At 46.3% G+C, this 22,197-nt stretch overlaps 1 protein-coding gene across 3 annotated transcripts in view; it reads right to left on the reverse strand.

Annotated features, from left to right (window-relative positions):
• Positions 1-22,197, reverse strand: part of SATB2 (SATB homeobox 2) — a 148,834-nt gene that overhangs the window by 68,024 nt on the left and 58,613 nt on the right. For 2 of the 3 annotated variants that reach the window (XM_083154396.1, XM_083154394.1), the window contains exons 4-7: positions 19,780-19,906; positions 18,658-18,799; positions 10,213-10,315; positions 6,600-7,066 (exon numbers count right to left, since the gene is read on the reverse strand). In XM_083154396.1, the coding sequence (XP_083010522.1) occupies positions 6,600-7,066; positions 10,213-10,315; positions 18,658-18,799; positions 19,780-19,906 (839 nt within the window). The remainder of the gene's footprint in view (positions 1-6,599; positions 7,067-10,212; positions 10,316-18,657; positions 18,800-19,779; positions 19,907-22,197) is intronic. The other variant, XM_083154395.1, reaches the window with a different exon arrangement.

The following is a 22,197-nucleotide window of genomic DNA, read 5'->3' on the forward strand; positions in this document are numbered from 1 at the left end:
GCACCCAGTAGTCAGTTACTTTAAGACTTCTCTGGTCAAGATGCTGTGCGGAGGAGGGTGGGTCCGTCAGCACCGGGAAGTACAGCTAATCTTGGAGCATCCTGTACACGTGACAGAGCGCCTGCCTGGAACATACAGCAGGGGTCATTCATGTAGATAATGGAAAATAAATTGTTACTTGAGGGGCAGAAACAATAGCACTGACAAAGCCTGGCACCCCTGGTTAGGCGCCATCAGAGATATCCCAGATTTTCCCACAGCAGGTCTTTACTGAAGAAGCCTTCTTCTAAACATATGTTGGAAACCCACTTGAGACATTAGACTTAAAAGTTATTTTCCTATATTTTGTTTTTGGCAAATATCAGAGTTGGAGAAGCGCACTTGGGGGGGTTCCTGTTCCATACATGAGACTGCAAGCAGTACGGCATCAGTGACCAACAGCAGGGCGACACTAACATCAGGTCCCCTTATAGGCGCAATGTTTATAAAGTGTTCCTAAACCCCCAGCGACGTCCTGAGACACAACACTGTAGTGTGAGCTCACACGTTGATTAAAGCTAAACGGAAACCGATTGGAAGGCAGCTCGGGCTGGGAGCTAGAACCCATCCATTAGAATTCAGATTATTTGCAGGAGGACAGAGCCAAGTGTAAGTTGGATGGGAGACCCAAGGACCCTTCTCAAGAGATTACTTATTGCCGGCCAACTTTCCTGTCTGGCAACCTGACCGTTCCATTCACTGGAGTCAGGTTCCTGGGAACCCGTCTCTATGGTGGGGGGTGGGGATCATCTCTTCTGGACTGAGGCCTGAATGGGTTTTTACTAGTTTTGGCTACTGTGTGAAAACATTGGCAAAGGACGGGTTTGTTTATGAAGTACATGGAGAAAATGTGGCCGCTTGGGGACTTGTGATGTGTCTAACCAGCCGCGAGGCGAGACAGCAGCTCTAAATGATGAATTATATGTAAGGAACATTCCTTTATTCCTATCCGGGGAGATACAGCGCTGGTCGCTGCGTTATTAGGTATTAGCACCTGATATGCACATCTGTCATCACATATATACACTGGTGTTCTCCCGGCTGGAGGAATCCTGCCAGCAATATAAGACATTGCCGCTTCACTGCTGTGACTTACTGACTCCATGGGGTGCATTTACTAAGATGGGAGATCTATTGAAAATGGGATGTTGCCCGTAGCAACCAGATTCTATTATCTTCTAGAACAGAGGTTCTTAACCTCGGTCTTCAGGACCCCCACACAGAGCACGTTTTCCAGGTCACCAGCAACTGTCCTCTGTATCACCAACTGTCACACTGTAAAAATGCACAGGTGACCTGGAAAACATGAACAGTGTGAGGACCGGAGTTGAGAACCACTGATCTAGAAGGTGGATACAAAATAAGAAGTCGACACTGGTTGGTTGCTATGGACAACATCCTATCTTCATTAGAACTTTTATTTTTAGTAAATTTACCCCCAATGTGTCCCAGCACAGTCAGATGCACCGCGGCACACCGGGGAAAGGCTATGTAGCGGCCTTACCATAAAAGCACAGGTGGGTCTGCCGCCAATGACGCAATGATGATTGAGACTGCGCCCAACTCTGAAACAGGCCCCGTATCACAAAATTTTGGGGGGCATTTTGTTTACCTTTTGCACAATGGGGATGTCACGTTCTTCAACTAATATTCATTATTAATTAAAATAAAGGAACATGAATATATTTCTTGCCTGATAAAGCATAACTCGCAAATATCCCAGTTTTGCTGGGACCGTCCCACAATCAGATCTGTTGGTCTACATGGCGGAATGGGTGCCGCGCGTGGAAATGATAGTGTGATAGCAGGGAACCTGGAGCAGCAGAACCCTACACTCGCTATCAGCCTACATTTATACAAAGGATAAACAATATAAACTTATCCAAAATAAACATAGAAGGGGAGATTGGTGGGTGAAAGGATCACCTCTAACTGGTTATAACAAGGGAAAAGGAATGGTGGAGTAGAAGAAAGGGCTCTATATGAAGTGCACTTTCCGCTCAAGCGAGACAGTCTTAAGTAAGGTCAAGCTGCCATCCCCATAACATGTCATTTACAAAGGCCTATATGGGGAACTGCCAGCTAATCACTATCTACTCAAGTCCTAGATAAGGAACCACTGCCAGTCCATTAATAACTACTCAACTCCTACAGTGTATGTGGGGAGCAACTGCCAGCTCATCACTATCTACTCAAGTCCTAGACGGAGGCCAACTGCCAGCTCATCACTATCTACTCAAGTCCTAGACGGAGGCCAACTGCCAGCTCATCACTATCTACTCAAGTCCTAGACGGAGGCCAACTGCCAGCTCATCACTATCTACTCAAGTCCTAGACGGAGGCCAACTGCCAGCTCATCATTATCTACTCAGGTCCTAGACAGAGGCCAACTGCCAGCTCATCACCAACTACTTAAGTCCTATATGGGGACCAACTGTTAGTCCATTACCAACTACTCAACTCCTACAGTGTATGTGGGGAGCAACTGCCAGCTCATCACTATCTACTCAAGTCCTAGACAGAGGCCAACTGCCAGCTCATCACTATCTACTCAGGTCCTAGACAGAGGCCAACTGCCAGCTCATCACCAACTACTTAAGTCCTATATGGGGACCAACTGTTAGTCCATTACCAACTACTCAACTCCTACAGTGTATGTGGGGAGCAACTGCCAGCTCATCACTATCTACTCAAGTCCTAGACAGAGGCCAACTGCCAGCTCATCACTATCTACTCAGGTCCTAGACAGAGGCCAACTGCCAGCTCATCACCAACTACTTAAGTCCTATATGGGGACCAACTGTTAGTCCATTACCAACTACTCAACTCCTACAGTGTATGTGGGGAGCAACTGCCAGCTCATCACTATCTACTCAAGTCCTAGACAGAGGCCAACTGCCAGCTCATCACTATCTACTCAGGTCCTAGACAGAGGCCAACTGCCAGCTCATCACCAACTACTTAATTCCTATATGGAGACCAACTGCCAGTCCATTAACAACTACTCAAGTCCTATATGGGGACCAACTGCCAGTCCATTACCAACTACTCAACTCCTACAGTGTATGTGGGGAGCAACTGCCAGCTCATTACCAACTACTTAAGTACTATATGGAGACCAACTGCTAGTCCATTAATGACTACTCAAGTCCTATATGGGGACCAACTGTCAGATCATCACTATATACTCAAATCCTAGACGGAGGCCAATTGCCAGCCCAACACCAACTACTCAAATCCTAGATGGCAGCCAAGTGACAGTTCATTACCAACTACTCAGGTTCTAGATGGGAGCCAACTGCAAGCTCATCCCCAAATACGTAAATTCTCGATAAGGGCTAACTGTTAATCCATCAGTAACTACTCAAATCCTAGATGGGTCCAATTGACAGCTCATCACCAACTACTTAAATCCTTGATGAGGGCCAACTGTTAACCAATCACCAACTACTCAAGTCCAAGATGGGGGCCAATTGACAGCTCATCACCAACTACTTAAATCCTTGATTAGGGCCAACTGTTAACCAATCACCAACTACTCTAATCCAAGATGGAGCCTGATTGCCAGTTTAGTACCAACAACTCGAGTTCTAGATGGGGGGGCCAATTGCCAGCTCAATAAAAGGAAGAAAAGATGGGAACATCCAATGACACAAGAGACCTCCCATTCCCGGAAACATAAGCATATTATAGGACACAATACGAATACACCATAAGAAACGCCATCCTTCTCAGGCATATTAAATGCCTTCTATCCCATTTTTCTAACAGTTAACAGGCAGTGCAAACAGTGATATATCGAATTACCTGAACATCTTTAGCTCATCAGGCTTTCCCTAACACTCTTTGTTATGTCTTCTGATACACCGTTTTAATAGTGTCAATATTGGCGACACATCAGACATATGTACTTGCCTCAACTCCTACTCGGTGCACCTAAGAAGCATCTAAGCGGTTGCCAATCATCCATTTTTTGACACCTCTATCCCCAGTGGTGCCACCACCCAGAGAACTGTCCGCTGACATGAACAGGAAGCATCCAACAACTTCAGACATGTGTGGTTTATGGCGGTTGTCAACATGGCCTTTGACTTTGATGCCACCCTCCGAAACTATGGGTCAGAGGACACTGCCAACAACTCCCACCAATTACAGTAAGAGGCAAAAGGGGTGGGGTGCAGCCACTATAAAGTTAATGTAAACCTTCTGTGGTTTCAACCCTGCTAAGTCTTGAAGACTACAAAAATGGTATCATTAAAAAAAAAATGAAACAAAACCGGAGCTTGCACAGACACTGGAGGCACTCCACTGGTTACCGACCCTATTTCTGAGTTTACACCACTGGCTGCAAAAATCCTGGCTCATGGTCTTTAGACAAATCTAATCTTTGAGTTAAAACCAAGACTTTGAGTTTCTGAGTTAATTTATTCTGGCACAATGTATCACATAGCTTGCTGAAATATAGATATTCATTGATCTATGATTACTCCCGTTGTCATGTAAAAAAAAAAATCCATTTGATTTGTATGATCTCCCAACAGCAAATCTATGCCCTCTTGGACCATTGTCAACATTATTTTCTGATTCCATTAAGCCTCCAAAAATTGATTTGATACAAACAACTCCCTAGTTATTATATTGTACCGCACTCACCTTCTAGTGTACCTTTGCCAACCTCCAATTACAATGATTGGTAAAAACTCTTGTAAGCCGCACTGCAATTAGGGGCTGGATTATTAAAGGTCAAATAGATCTCTTTCTTGCTTCCCCTACACATCAAAGGGTTCTCCAAGAAAATTCTCATTTGCAGCAACATCACTGTTCCTCACTGGAAATGGCCTCTGCAGAAGCATTTTAACAGGAGGCTTTGTGTGAAAATAACCTAATATATCTGCGGACAATGTCGCCATGTTTGCGGCACATGTTCAGTAGGCAGAGCAGCACTGAGTCTTTGCTACTTCCTGGAATGAGGATGAACAGATGAAGGAATGATGCTGAGTATGAGGAGGAATGATGAGGAATGAGGAGGAGGAATGTGGAGATGTAAAGGAGAAATCATGATGATGACCATGAGGGGTTTTACTGTGGCTTATGTTTATAAGGGGCTCTACTGTTGGGCAATGTGTTTAAGGGGCTCTGCTGTCTGGTGTGTAGTGTAATGTGAATAATGGGCACTACTGTGTGGTGTACTGTGAATACAGGGCACTACTGTGTGGTGTAAGATGACTAATGGGCATTACTGTGCGGTTCAATGTAAATAATGGGTCCTATCGTGCGGTGCAGTGTGAATAATGGGCACTACTGTGTGGTGTGATGTGAATAATGGACACCATTATGTGGTGTAATGCAAATAATGGACACTATTGTGCGGTGTAATGTGAATAGTGGGCACTATTGTGTGGTATCATTTGAATTATGGGCACTCTTGTGTGGTGTAATGTGAATAATGGACCCTACTGTGTGGTATAAAGGGAATAATGGACACTACTGGATGGTGTAATGTAAATAATGGGCACTAATTTGCGGTGTAATGTGAATACTGAACACTAGTGATTTAATGTGAATTGGTACTATTCTGTGGCCACACCCCTTCTTTCGTCATGTCCCTTTCTTTTTGTCTATCCATATATTGAATATGTTAAAGAGGTGGGTAAGGCACGAACTCTCTTTCTGACACAGGGTACCAAAATGTCTAGTTATGGCACTGTGTATCGCCTAGAGGTGCAGAGCGACGAATGCAGACTTTATTTAAAGTGGCAATTATTTACAAGGCAAAACCATGACTTTAAATTATTGCCACTTTTCAAAAAAAAATCCTGCATCTCTGACAAACTCAGACCCTATTACATTTCGCATTCCAGCCTGTGCAGATTTGCGTGATTCTGGCCCTTAAGATTATATACACTGAGAGAGATGGAAAGGGGCCGTGAACAGACGCAGACTGTCACAGATAAGAATGTAACCTTGTGGAACCCTTAGCAATTGGTGAACAGTAACGACATCAAGAATAATAATGACATTGCCAGCCCTGGCGAAACGCGTCAGCTTTAGCAATGCTCCTCAGAGTGACCGTACTAGGTGGTTGAGCTGTTAGGTTGTCCAATCAAACATATGTACAATAAAATGCCAGAAAACTAATTCATACTTTAGACGTTTTATGAATTGTACTTTCCATACGTTTTTTAGGTGTCCCAATTTCAACAACTCCATCTACCGTAATGGCAGCGCACAACTTGGCATTAACATGCTAGAACGCAACAACCGGCAATACAGTAGGGTCTGATTCATGTTTGTAATAAAGCAGAAAAAGCAATTAACTTTGTAGCCATGTAAGGGATGAAAATAGATTTACACATTTTCTGTGCAGGGTAAATACTGGCTGCTTTTGCATGTAACCCAAAGATACAGCAGACTGCAATTTAGATTTCAGTTTGAACAAACCCCATCCAAATCTAACTCTCTCTGCTCATGTTGCATCGGAATGAGGCTCACAGTACGGAAACATAAGCTAAACAGATAAAAGACTGGAAAACATTGCAATGAAGAAACTTTCAATTTACCTGGGTGCGATTGAAGGCGACTCTTGCAAACACCGCCTGTGACACACTGGCCCGCTTCAGCTCGTCACGAACTTGTTGGTAGATCTCCGGAGAGACTTCCACCGAAGAGTTGCTGGTCTCCACTGGCTTCACGGGTCTGGGGATGGGTGGGTGATTTAGGAATTGCTGATTGATGGCCTGAGGGTGCTGGTGCGCTAACAGTCTGCTGACAGCTATTTGTTGGTTGATTAGATGCGCCATGGCTATCTGCTGCCGTACTAACGAAGGGCTAAGCTGAGGAGACAAGAGTCCGGGGCTCATTATTGGCTGCATGGCGGGAACTTGGCTCCTGATTGGCGTGCTGTGGTGGAGCGGGCTGTGCGGTGAGGGATCGCTGCTCTTCCCTAAACTGGCCAGCTGGTTCATATTTGATAAATGTGTTGGTCGTTGGCCCAGTACGCAGTAATCCGTTAAATTGTCCCGTTCAACTAAATGGGGGGGAAAAAACAAAAAGACCGGGTTAAATCAGCTAAAGTTAAATCGTTCCTGACGTACGAGTTGCCGCTAGGCGCTAATGTACAAAATACACAAAACATCTGAAGATTGCAACATTTTAAAATTTACTTCACAAGTGTTGTTTAGTTACATTTACTTTGCTACCAAAACTACAGCTGAATCTTAAATATATTTATTTTGTACGATACGTCTGCTCTTTTTGTTTCAGACATAGGGGCTGATTTACTAAGTTTGGGATGAGTTTTAGTCACAGGTGCAACATTTTCTTAAGCTTAATTCTCATTTTCTCGTCATCAATTTAATAGGGAACACCCTGCAGCTGCTTTAAGAAAATCTGTGAACAATTGAATATCCTGCCAAGGGTCTGATTTTGAGTCAAATGCAGCGGCGATTGGGGCTGCATCTTTTGATGTGGTGGCATCTGGGACTTTGGACTTTATTCTGGTCCATTCGCTCCCCTGCCCATTTGCACAAATTTTGCAGCTTTGTTTGTCAACCAGAATAAGATCCTTTATTCAGATGCAGCTACAAACTTAGCCCTTCCCTTTATTCAAATGTCGCTACAAACTTAGCCCTTCCCTTTATTCAAATGTCACTACAAACTTAGCCCTTCCCTTTATTCAAATGTCACTACAAACTTAGCTCTTCCCTTTATTCAAATGTCGCTACAAACTTAGCCCTTCCCTTTATTCAAATGTCACTACAAACTTAGCCCTTCCCTTTATTCAATTGTCACTACAAACTTAGCCCTTCCCTTTATTCAAATGTCACTACAAACTTAGCCCTTCCCAGGTGTACATCCGTGTGCCCGAATGTGCAAGGACCGAGACACCCGCTGTCAGCACCCGGAGATGGCGCTTAGTGCATCTTTAGAAACTATTTGTAAACATAGAAGGAAGGAACACGAGTCAGATATATTCTATTACGGAGCGCATATAACCTAGGATGTGCCATAAATCTTTCTAACGATTTGGTGAGTAGAATATTATTGAAGAACGCACTTCAAAGGTATTCCTATCTGCGTGCCTCTAAGCATTCCTCCCTCATTCCAGGCCATCCATCTGCAGCCAGACAGACAGGACATATGTTCTCACTATACAGATAAAGTGGAATAATTAGGCACAGTCAGTGAAACTTTGCCCTGGTGCAGCTCATGCACGGCTGTCACCTTATCCCTGTAGAACATCTGGACCCCGCAGAGTGCACCGGGGAGGCAGAATACAACAGGCTTGCATTGGATGTTTTACAATCCCAGGGAAAGTATTTTTGCTTTATACTAAACCTTAATGAGATACGTTTATTTCCCCCTACACTTTTAAAAGTAGCCGCCCGGCGTTCAGGTGTGAATCAAGCCTTTAATTCATAGAAAATTAAGTGTATACTGTCACCAGGTGTAATAAGGTCAGGTAAGGTGGCACATGGGTTTGTACATGGTTATATTGCCACCGTGGTAACGTAAACCACTGAAAGACACAGAAAGGCCCCCAGTGACATAGTTAAATGTCCCTAAACACATAAAGCAGATAACCAGGTAATAACAATTTCCTGCAACAAAGGTTTGTCTGATAGAAGACTGATTGCAAAACAGCTTTTCTTTCCCTATCGCACGAGATCAGACAGAGCTGAAACAATTGGCACATTACCTTGAAGCGACTCAGTCACTGCTTGATCTACAAACTCCCATATCTTTTTATGCCAATCAAAAGCACTTGAACCCATTGAAAGCAAAGTCTGTATACCTAACGACCCACCTTGGGCTTCTCTCCAACCACTTGTGTTCATGAGCTGGATTTAGGGAACAATGCAAAACAAGGAAGCCGATGAGTGCGGCTCTTTAAATTGTCTGTGTACGCAACATCTGAAACACACTCATTTGGGTCCTTGACCTCAGTTAAATCAAGGTTTACAGATGTTGTGCTCCAAAGTTTAGTCTGGATTCGCTATGTTTACACTCTGGAGTATATGAGAGGCAGCGATGGATTCGGTATGAAATCCCGACGGTCAAAATCCCGACAGGGTCATAATACTGACAAGGACAAAATCCCAACATTTAAAATCCCGACAGGGTCAAAATACCGACATATAGAATGTACAGGTGAAACAGTCAACATGACTTTTCGTCAACAGGTCGCGAGGTCGACATGGGTTTTTTTCATTTTTTTTACCCGAATGTCGACACAGTTGACATGGACACAGTTGGAAGTAAGCCGCTTCGCTCGCAATGCTTCGGGCACACTATTTTATTCTCCCACCACGCCATAGTGGATGGTAGGGTATGAAATACCGCCTGTCGGCACATGTCGGGTTAAAAAAACAGTGAAAAAACCCATGTCGACTGTTTCACCTGTACAATCTATATGTCAGTATTTTGACCCTGTCGGGATTTTAAATGTCGGGATTTTGTCCTTGTCGGGATAATGACTCATTTGGGATTTTGACCCTGTCGGGATTTTAACCATCGGGATTTTGACTGCATCCCACAGCGATGGCCCAAAAACATGTTATTTACAGTGCCCTCCTACATTTCGCCCCAAGACTGTGAGATACCTGGCGGGAGTGAGCTTCCAGGTCCCGTGACATTATGGGCATCTTTTTTTGCTGATAATGCATCTCAGTCACAACAATTAGGACGCAGGAGGCTGTGCGGATTAACACGGTATATGGCACTTGTATTTCTGTGTGCGGCTGAGTCTCTGAGTCTGTACAGGAAGTGCTACACTGTAGCTTTTTCCCCCGATACAGTCTGTTCTGTGTACAGACTCAGTCGCACACAGTATGGAAGTGTCACATATTGCATTAATCAGCACACTTGTGCATCCTAGTCGCTTGTGCATCCTAGTCGCTTTGTGTTGCCACTAAGACGTATTTTGGCAAAAAAAGATGTCCAATGGTAATGGAATTGCGCAATCTGACAGGTAACTTACGCCAATGATATCAGGCTGCATGGCGTATTGAGGCTGGATGCATGTATGTCTTTCATCCCAAACGTTAACAGCATGTCAATCATGGGCAATGCGAATGACATAGTGCCCCAGATATGCTCATGCACAGATCATTAAACATCGTCCAGCTGCGTCCACCTTTCTAATGTATGAAGAACAAATACCGAAGACATTACCTTTCATCTTCTTGAACTTCTTATACCATCTCCCGAACTCATGGCATTTGGTAGCGGACACGTTGGCGTAGTACGTGCTGTTTACAATGGAGGAGATCATACTCTAGAATCGAAAAGAGAGTAACTTGTGAGCGGAACATGTATTGGTGACTAGTCACTGCAATGGCTCACTATGAAAAACAAATGATGGTAGAGCGGGGGATAGAGAATGGAGGTGAGCGGGGGACAGACTTGGACCAATCAGACTGGGTTTAAAACAATTACTGTAGCTCATAGAGAATATATACAGAAGAAGGAGGCGGAGAACGTAACACAAGTCAAATGTAGATCAAAGTTTCTGCAATGGGAGATAGATAAAACAATTGTTTAAATCAGTGGTTCCCAAACTGTGTGCCGTGGCTCCCTGGGGTGCCCCGGGACACTTGCAGGGGTGCCACGGGTTGGTGGTCCAGGACCAATTCAAATAATTTATGATCAATTATTTACGGACAAAACCAGTGCTGGTTGCTTCCAATCATAAACTATGTACAATCAGAAGCAAATTCTGCCATTTACCACATAACTGAACCAAATAAGCACATATAAACACAATCTACTTAATTTTATATATATTTTTTTCGGCCTAGGGGTGCCGTGGAAAAATTCTAATACTCTAGGGTGCCGTGATTCGAAAAAGATTGGGAACCCCTGGTTTAAATCATTTTTTTAAAATCAAACGGATTTATCCAAGTTGTATAAACCCCTTATTGACGGTATTCCAGCGTCTGGGAGCAAATGTTCCATTCTCATATGCTCCCCATACACTACCAGAATTTTATTACCATGAGACAGATTGGACAGATAAATCTGTTGGTGTGTACCCAGCTTAACTCTCTATCTGCACATGTTACATCTGCCGCACCTGCAGTGTAGCATGGTTTTGGCCATTTTGAGAACAAATTTTTCCCTGCGATCAGGTCTGAATTAGGCTGTAATATTTTATAAAATAATCGGGCAGATGTATTAAGCCTTAACAAGAGATAAATGCAAGTGTGATAAAGAGAGAAAAACTTCCAGCCAATCAGCTCCTTACTGACTTTTTTCAAACACAGTCTGTAACATGGCAGTTAGCAGGTGATTGGCTGGACATTTATCTCTCTTTATCACCCTTGCATTTATCTCTTGGTAAGGGTTAATACATCTGCCCCAATATATGTGTGTGTGTGTGTGTGATTCCCTCCCGCAATTCCTGGACCTCCGCAACCCCCCCCTCCCGCAATTCACTAACCCCGACAACCCCCCCCCCCCCGCAATTTGCGGACCCCCCTTCCCACGATTCAAGCCCCCCCGCGCCCCCGCCCACGATTTGCGGACCCCCGCCCCTCCCGCTAACCGCGGATCCCAGTGGAGACCCGCTCACCCTGTGTTGCCCACATTCCCCTATCATGCTTTACCGCCCAGCCTCCTGCTCTCATGCACCCTAACTCCCACCCAGTCGGAGGAGACACTGACTCCTGTATTTCTGTGCTGCCACGCTGGACCCTCACCCACTGGCAGAAGCTGCACAGTGTCCACCACCCTCTTTAGTCCCCCGTATGCCCACACACCCCTATCACTACCCAGCTTCCTGCTCTCCTGAACCGTAACTTCCACCACTGGGTAATCGCTGACGCTGTGTTGCCCACATACCCCTATCATGCCTCATATCCCAGCCTCCTGCTCTCATGCACGCTAACTCCCACCCAGTAGGAGAAGACACTGATTCAGGGCCACCGTCCGGTACTCCTGTGCTGCCACGCTGGACCCTCACCCACTGCCAGAAGCTGCAATACAGGGCATCTTTCATACAATTCTAACCATATTTCTCACAATCCAAATGTTCACAAATTAAGGGGCGTAGCCCTTTACGCCGGTGTGAAGAGCGCCCGTAGGGCGCGATGAATCACCTAGTATATATATATATATATATATATATATAGCGATTGGAGCAAGGTGGCACACAGTTTGAGAGGGTTTTCAATATTGAACGAAGGTATACAGCGGCTGACCCGACAGCCGTTTCAACTGGCAAACAGCCAGTTTTCCAGCCAGTACCCCTGAGGAAAACTGGCTGGTTGCCAGTTGAAACGGCTGTCGGGTCAGCCTCTGTATACCTTCGTTCAACTAACTGTGATGTACCTTTAAATACACTTTCGTTTTTGCTTTTGAAATCCAATGCATGTGCTGGTTCCTTTTCTTTCCTGACTCCAAGGGAGATAACTGTTTGTATATATATATATATATATATATATATATATATCTAATACATCCCCTTATTGGAGAGGCATCTGCAGGCCGTCTGTTCCGGGCAATTTTCTAAGTGTCCATTCCAATATAACTGGTTGCTCCTTTGTGCATTCCTGGCAGGCTGGGAGCCTTTGCTGTGATACATGGACTCAGACGTGGAGAATTTATTAACATTACCCTGCTAATCTCCCCCCATTCTATAGGGAAGGCTCCGCAGGGACAGATAATCCTGCTAACACTCTGGGCACAGAAGCGGAGAATTTCTGCGTAAACCCCCAGTAGAACAACGTGGCTTTCAGAATGTTTATGTCACTTTAAATTCTCTTATGTCCCGGGATCCCGGCCATTAGAAATGACATATGGAAGGACACACGCATTACACACAATGGCTGAGAACAATGGTGATTTAGGAAGCACAGAACTAAAAGGTAAGATTAGATGGCTGCCATGAATAATCTCATTAATGATTCTCAGATGTTTCCGTTCAGCTTCCAACTGCAACAAGACCACACAGCCAAGAGCCTGGGAACATACGTGCCGCAGCCCCAAGTACAACGCTTAGACTAATAAGGAGAATTAATATCAGTTATAGGAGCATGTCATAAGCACCTGTGCCGAAATTCACTGAACGGAGAGAGCTTTAACCCTCTCGCTTCCCCAGCCACCCGCAGGACCCCGCTGCTGCAACACACGTGTTACGTTCTCTCTGCGGTTCTGATCCGGCGGTGCACGCAATTCCCATCCACACATACGCAGCAGATCTGCCGTTCAATGTTAATGTCAACGGCATTTTAATGGCGGCATCTGAAATCAGCTTGCGTACAAAGAGGCAGCGGCAGACAAACATCGATTTCGTTACCGGACCATCAGAGCGTCTGTCGCAGTGCAAAAAAAAAATTGGAATAAGGGCCTTAACGCATGACTTCAGGTAAGCCCCACTAGAGTGAAATCCCGCCTTGCGAATGAAATGTGCTCACTATGTAAATGGATGTGAGCGGCTACACATCCATTTGTAGCCGTGCGAATTTGTCCAAAATCCATGATAACATCGACTGGTTTATATACTGCACCAGTCATCGAAGACTCAGAGTAGTCAGAGACTTACTCCTTCCCCTAACACGCTCAGACACGCCTAGCGGTTTCCCGGACACTCCCTGCGGTTTCCTATGCACGCCTTGCGGTTTCCCGGATACTCTCAGTGTTTTGCTAGGCACGCCTAGCGGTTTCCCGGTTACTCTCAGTGTTTTCCCTGGCACGCCTAGCGGTTTCCCAGATACTCTCAGTGTTTTCCTATGCACGCCTTGCGGTTTCCCGGATACTCTCAGTGTTTTCCCTGGCACGCCTAGCGGTTTCCCAGATACTCTCAGTGTTTTCCCTGGCACGCCTAGCGGTTTCCCAGATACTCTCAGTGTTTTCCTATGCACGCCTTGCGGTTTCCCGGATACTCTCAGTGTTTTCCTATGCACGCCTTGCGGTTTCCCGGATACTCTCAGTGTTTTCCCTGGCACGCCTAGCGGTTTCCCAGATACTCTCAGTGTTTTCCCTGGCACGCCTAGCGGTTTCCCAGATACTCTCAGTGTTTTCCTATGCACGCCTTGCGGTTTCCCGGATACTCTCAGTGTTTTCCCTGGCACGCCTAGCGGTTTCCCAGATACTCTCAGTGTTTTCCTATGCACGCCTTGCGGTTTCCCGGATACTCTCAGTGTTTTCCTATGCACGCCTTGCGGTTTCCCGGATACTCTCAGTGTTTTGCTAGGCACGCCTAGCGGTTTCCCGGTTACTCTCAGTGTTTTCCTAGGCACGCCTAGCGGTTTCCCAGATACTCTCAGTGTTTTCCTAGGCACGCCTAGCGGTTTCCCAGATACTCTCAGTGTTTTCCTAGGCACACCTAGCGGTTTCCCAGACACTCCCAGCAGTTTCCTATGCATGCCTATCGGTTTCCCGGATACTCTCAGTGTTTTCCTAGGAACACCTAGCGGTTTCCCAGACACTCCCAGCAGTTTCCTAGGCACGCCTAGCGGTTTCACGGACACTCCCATCATTTTCCTGGGCATGACTAGCGGTTTCTCGGACACTCCCAGTAGTTTCCTAGGCACACCTACATTTTTCTTGGCACTCCCACTAAACGGACGGTTTCCACCCCCAGGCGCCTACTTCCCGTCATTCACCTTGCGAACGGCGTGCGTATAGAAATAGTTGCAGGATTTCATGCAGGACAGGCTCCCATATGCGTACTAAGGACCGTACACATGTGCGGGTATCGATAAACGCACGCTGTGCCGGACCCTTAGGCCTTACGTCTTGTAATAACATGAAATTATATTATACTCGGCCTTATGACTTTAAATATTATCGTGACCGATTTATTTTTAAAACCGACTACATAGCTCCAACTTTTCTGGGATGGAAATAGAAAATAGAAGCACTCGGCCAAGCCGCTTATTTTTATCCAAATCTCAGTGCAGAGTACGGGACTGGCAAGTAAGTGTACATTACCCGTAATTAGTGCAATATGCGGCATAACTGCAGCCACCTGTGACCTGGGATCCCCCGCAAGTCACGTATTAATGTGTCAGCCCACAGTGGCACGAGTAATCACAAAGCGGCATATGGCGTCACAGTACAGTATCTAGTTACAGCCCATGGCAGGGCGAAGAAGCATGGGCATCACAGACCAGGGGGTTAGGGAATGCTGGCTACAATGACAGCTGGCAGATGCCAGCCTTATTAGATCCAAGGAACAACTATGTTGGGTCTTATTAGCACAGCGCTGTTTCAGTTCCGCAACATTTTTTATTTTATCATTATTTATCTATTTTTTATTCATTTAACTATCAGTGTCCCGGGACGGAATCCGGGATTCAGTGTCAAAGCGATATAATAGCAGGCCGGATTAAGATCCGATAGCAAGGCTGCAATTTTTGCAGATGGACAAAACCATGCTGCCCTGCAGGTGGGGCAGATGTAACAGGTGCAGAGGGAGTAAGACTTGGGGAAGTTATTTTGTTTCTGTGCAGAGTAAATGCAGGCTGCTTTATTCTTAAGCCAATTTAGATTTCAGCTTGAACCCACCCGAACCTAACACTCTCTGCACCTGTTAAATCTGCCCCACCTGCAGCGCAGCACGGTTTTGTCCATTTGCCGAGTTTGCAGCCGTCTGAATAAGGCACAGCGTTCGGCTGCACTGGATCAAAGCTGCCAGTTGTAACTTGCAAACTGAGTTTAAACAACTCGTTTCCGCAAACAAAAATAATACGACCTAAGAGAGGGGTAGGCGGCGTTTAGCCTTCCAGCTGTTATGAATCTTACAGCTCAGCATGTCCCGCCACAGTTTGAGCATGCCCTGACAGCAAAACTGTGCCTGGGCATGCTGGTAAGTGTGGTTCGGCAGAAGCCGGAGTGCCATACATTGCCTATGAGGGGCAAATGGCACAACTGTAGTGGTGTGTGATACTACGCAGCCTCTGGGCTTGGACACAATGTGGCAGCGAGGATATGGTACCTTGAATATTTATTGCTTGGCTCTGCGTTCCGTGCATGTGTGGAAACGTTCCCATGTAACTGTGTTACGAGCTGCGAGTGTTCTCTGCTCCTGTTAAGTGGAGTTCATTACAACACAGTTCCAGACTCCACTCAGCAGATGTCTTCAGAACTCACCAGGGAGACGGTGGAGCGTCTGGGTAGAGGTCACCTTGCCGTATTCTCCGGCTTGTAGTCATGGTTCTAAGGCTGGCGAAGGTGTGATTACTTATGCACACATTCCACCGCATTCTATGTAAGGTGTATGACGATGGGCAGGCATTATTCAGGAACGGCGGCCTGCATCATTCTGGGACCCAACAGACGAGTCTCGGGCATTTTGGAAGGCTGTATAAGGTATAGTAGAGGGCAGGCCGCAACTACCATCGTGTCAGCCCATGCGGATGACGTGGCACCAAGCAATCTGTGGCATATCTTTTAGGCCTTTCCATTGGCAGATCCTAGAGGGGGGGTCCTAAATCCAATGCTGGGGCACAATGTCGCCATTTACGCCATCGTTGTACCTCTGCTGCGCAACCAACGTTTATCCAACCTGAATGTGGATACACTGTACGATCTACGGATACACTCCGATAATTGCCCCATTGCTCCTCCCCTTCTCCGTGCAGGCTGGGCCACTGCCCTATCACATGCTTTATGCATTAAGCCCTCCCCTATTATTACCATATTCTAATACTTTTACAACCAATCAGACAATATGCTAGCACTGTTTTCCCAACAGAGGGTTAAGCTGCAGTTGGGAGACGGCGTCAGAGCTGTTTAGCAGCAGGACCGGGTTAATAATATAGAAGTGCCTTGTCCCTGAAGCACCGACGTTCCGACGTGCAGCTGACAATAACATATTAACCTATTGGGACACATAATAACATTTCGCACATATGGCAGGGTATTTACTGTTTAAATGGATTTGCAAAATGAAATTGCTACGTGAGAGCTGCACAGGGGCCGTTAGCACAAGTGGGGAGGAAATGTTTCTCAACTGTAAAGGTACAAAGCAATTCTGAAATAATCCCTGGAAAGGAGTCCGTGGGGCCAGCTGCTGTACCCCCAGCAAGATCAGCGGCCAACGGAGCATGATAGGGATTGTAGTTCGATAGCACCTGAGCAGACCCGTGTCTGACCCATCAGAGGGTCTAGAATTATACAGAATTCTTTCACATAAGGGCCCTTATTCTGGTTCACTCACAAAGGCAATTTCCTTCTCAAATGGACAAAACCATGGCCCTTATTCTGATCGGTGCGGCCGGATCCGATTATGCGGCCAGGATCGTGCGTGCGAAACTCCGCCTTCCATACGGATCGCCAACTCCGTCCGTACGCGGTAAGAAGCTGTCCGAACGGACCGCATGTGTATTTCTCATGGAATACGCCTCCTCCATCTCAGGGAACCTCCCCCATCATTCGATGGTCGCAGACCATCGAATGCAGGACCGAGTGGTCCGCCAGCTCCCGCAACCTCAGACCACACGGACATTTTTCCGTGCAAAAGCAGGGATCTGGGCGGGCAGCTGACATCCGGCAATGTCATATGTCCGCCCCCTACACGTGCGTCACGGCCGCATTACCATACGTACGCCCAACGTTTGCATGGGAACGCCCATGAAACGCGGGGTGTAAACATATGGTAATGAGCCCAAATAGCCCTTCACGCCCCTCTCCACCCCCTGTTCGGAGTGTTCACATATCATGCGGGATTTGGCCGTACGCCCCGCTCGCACATGCGCAGAGACGCCTCTGCACATGCGCAGACACAAAACATCGGCGGGCCGAACGCACGCGGATATATCCGCACCGACCAGAATAAGGGCACATGTGCACTGCAGGTGGGGCAGATGTAACTTGTGCAGAGAGAGTTAGATTTGGGTGGGGTTTTACTTCAAAGTGATATCTATATTGCAGTGTAAAAATAAAGCAGCCAGTATTTTACCTGCACAGAAACAAAATATCTCACCCAAATGTAACTCTCTGCACATGTTACATCTGCCCCCCTGCAGTGCAGCGTGATTTTGTCCATTTGCGAGTGAACCAGCATAAGGGCCATGGTCTCTTTTTAAGGTAACCTTAAGCAGGCATGTCCAAACTATGGCCCTCCAGCTGTTGTGAAACTACAATTCCCATCATGCCTTGCCACAGTTTTGCTATTAGGGAATGCTAAAACTATTGCAAGGCATGATGGGACTTGTAGTTTCACAACAGCTGGAGGGCCATAGTTTGGACATGCCGGCCTTAAAGGTTTAGGGATTTTTAGGTAGTGGGGTAATTTTAGAAGGTATATGGTGGCAAGGTCGACATACATTAGAACATGGCTTATGTCGACACATGAAATAGGTCGACTGGGTCGGAAGGTCAACAAAAGCATTAGGTTGACAACAGGCAGGCTGACAGTGAAAAAGTTGACACAAGTCCGTGTTGACTTACGTTGAAATTCGGGACAAAAAAAAGTGAAAACCTCATGTCGACCTTTTTGACCTATTTCCTGTGGTGACCTAGCGACTGTATCCCACTGAATATGACGACCCTGGCAGAGGGCACGGAGTCATTGCCCAATGGTCTAAGGTCTATGGTTGGAAGGCTGACGTAGGGCCATAGGATTGAATGCACTACAAGTTCCAGGACAGAGATTCCCCCGGAGGTACTGACCTGGGAGAGGGGGCATTCCTTGGCCAGTGTGCTCTGATTCATCTCCTTTAGCAGCATGCGTAAGGCGTTGCGGACGGTGGCGTGGTTCCACTGCTCGGCCGGCAGGTCCTCCAGCTTGGAACAACTACGGAGAAAAACATTGCTGAGGAAATATTAAAAACACATAAGATCGCATAATGCCAGGTGCACACAACACATTGGGGCGGACGTCTTACGCCGGGTGAAGAGATGAAGCGGTGGCAAAGCGGAAGGTGATAACGCACCGGCCGGGAGTTGGGAGTTGATTGGCTGCTGCTTTATCTTCGTTCGCACGGGGCCGATGTCTTCTCAACGCACATGTGCGTGCGCTGGGTGCGTGCGACCACGCCGAATGGCGTACCTTGCAGCTGGGGGCGTGGGTTGGAGTGCAGAGGTACCCACCCATGGGAATGACCAGCGTTTCAGGGGCTTTCCCATGGAAATGTCGGGCGTTCCCATGGTAATCGCCCGTTGTCGTGGGCGCCGGGGGCGGGAAGCTGACATCACCGGATGTCAGCTGCCCGCCCATTTCCGCGAGAACGTGCACACATATAACAGTGACCTGAAAGATGTGGGAGGTTCCCACTTACATGCCAATGGATGTCTATGTAAATCCTGCGAACGTACGCACCGCGCGAATGGGGCCGGCATACTACCATTCGCAGGGCCGGTTCTGGTTGACTCGCAAGGTTGCGAATTTGCATCTGAATGAATCAACCAGAAAAACCCCCTTGATCTCTTCACCAGTGCAGAACACAGGCCCTTATTCTGGTTCACTCACAGAGGCAAATTCCTTCTGGAATGGACAAAACCATTCTGCACTGCAGGTGGGGTAGATGTAACAGAGAGAATTAGATTTGGGTGGGGTTTTTCTTCAAAGTGAGATCTATATTGCAGTGTAGAAATAAAGCAGACAGTATTTTCCCTGCACAGAAACAAAATAACTCACCCAAATCTAACTCTCTATGCACGTTACATCTGCCCCACCTGCAGTGCAGCATGCTTTTGTCCATTTCAGAAGGAATTTGTCTTTGCGAGTGAACCAGAATAAGGGCCACTGTCTCGCAGATCAGTCTGATGATAGCCTATAATATGACTACCCACCTCTGTAGCTGAATCTTCAGCGTCACCACGTGGTACACATCCTGCAGCATGTCCGACACCGTCACATCTGGGGCGTCTGTGACGTAGCTGAGGGGCAGAGGGTTCCAGCGGCCAATTTTAATGATTCCTGGTGGAGGAAAATCTTGACATTAACATTGCACACACTTTTCAGTATTCACGCTGCAAACAAAACGTGGTCAGACTGGTACACGGAACAGGGAACGGACTTGTAGGCTTCGTAACAGATGTCCGCTGGTTCTTTATGGAACATTTTGCCTTTGCCCTTTTTAGTATCCACTCAGTGTCGACACCAGAATGTCGACAAGTTCAGGATGTCGGCTTCCAGAATGTGGATAATGGGCATAAGGTCGCCGGTCATTGAACACATTTTCGTGTTATATTTAGAGTTAGAGTCAGGATTAAGTTAGGGATAGGATAAAATATACAAAAACTGTATGTCAACATTCCATGTCGTCATTCTGAATGTCGAAAGTACATACTACAACTCTCCTGAGATGTGGTCCTTACGTAACTTCAACACATCCAATCAGCGCTGCCCGTAGCGGGGGCGGGGAGTCAGTTGGACACGGCGGAGTTTCTATATATGAGTTTACCGTGTACACATCATAGAACGTATAACTTATATTTATTAACAGAAATAAACAGCCATATACAGTATATATATTAAAGACCTGTTTGGGTCTGTTTTACTGTGTTTTCATGTCAACAAAGCTGTGTTGACAACACTGACATACAGGAGGCCATTTCTGCAGGGTAATGATGTATGTACAGAGATGTAGTAGATAGTATACAGCATATACAGCAGTATATAGATGCAAAGGGTAAAGTCTTTCATGTTTTGCAGATCTCTTTCATATTAACCCTATAAACACCACTGAGATCAAGGGGGTTATTCTTGTTCAGTCGCATCCATGGGGGACCGATGTTGTGCAGAGTATTGCACTGACACTAAGACCATCAGCAGAGTATTGCACTTACGCTGAGACCATCAGCAGAGTATTGCACTGATACTGAGACCAAGTCAGCAGAGTATTGCACTGACACTATCAGCAGAGTATTGCACTTACACTGAGACCATCAGCAGAGTATTGCACTGACACTGAGACCAAGCCAGCAGAGTATTGCACCGACACTGTGACCAAGCCAGCAGAATATTGCACCGACACTGTAACCAAGTCAGCAGAACATTGCACCGACACTGTGACCAAGTCAGCAGAATATTGCACCGACACTGAGACCAAGTGAGCAGAGTATTGCACCGATACTGAGACCAAGTGAGCAGAGTATTGCACTGGCACTGAGACCAAGTGAGCAGAGTATTGCACCAACACTGAGACCAAGTCAGCAGAGTATTGCACCGATACTGAGACCAAGTGAGCAGAGTATTGCACTGGCACTGAGACCAAGTCAGCAGAGTATTGCACCAACACTGAGACCAAGTGAGCAGAGTATTGCACCGATACTGAGACCAAGTGAGCAGAGTATTGCACTGGCACTGAGACCAAGTCAGCAGAGTATTGCACCAACACTGAGACCAAGTGAGTAGAGTATTGCACCAACACTAAGACCATCAGCAGAGAATTGCACTGGCACTGAGACCAAGTCAGCAGAGTATTGCAACGACACTGAGACCAAGTCAGCAGAGTATTGCACTGGCACTGAGAACAAATGAGTAGAGTATTGCACCAACACTGAGACCATCAGCAGAGAATTGCACTGGCACTGAGACCAAGTCAGCAGAGTATTGCACCAACGCTGAGACCATCAGCAGAGTATTGCACCAACAATGAGACCAGGATTATGTTAAACAAGGACTATAAAAGTTAGTCTGTTTGACCTGACGATGTAGAAGGTGTCATATGGATGAGTGCTTTCAGTTTATGGAACCCAGGCAGCACAGGACATATTTGTGGTCTCCACAGCAGTCTATTATTACTAGTACGGGCTGTTACAATTACTGGTGCTTATTAATTATTAAGCCCATATTACAAATTCCATAAAGACCTCACACTTAAGTGGCACCATTTAATTGGAACTTGAAAACCTGCGGATTAAAAAGGGCTCTCTTTAATTACAGGCTCGGGCGATATTTACAGGAGGGTTTAAAGAGAAACACAAGAGAGAGAAAAACCCCAGATCTGATTCCAGGACGGGGACTCACTATAATTTTGGTCAGAACCACACAGAGAAAAATGTACCATTTCCAGAAGGTATTATTCAGCCTGAGAGCAGGAGACAAGAGGGGCGTTCATGGGCCCGAGAGCCAGCGAGGACGGCGCTTAGGAGCTCTCTGTGGGGTTTATACAGAGGGGCAATTCTCAACTAAGTATATTTAAGATGTTTACATTCAATTTTCCTAAATAGCACAAACTTGTATACTTGGTAAAACATTCCAGG

The sequence above is a fragment of the Crinia signifera genome, chromosome 7 (genome assembly GCF_055691185.1).
Source record: "Crinia signifera chromosome 7, ASM5569118v1, whole genome shotgun sequence".
In the NCBI taxonomy this organism is placed as follows: Eukaryota; Metazoa; Chordata; class Amphibia; order Anura; family Myobatrachidae; genus Crinia; species Crinia signifera.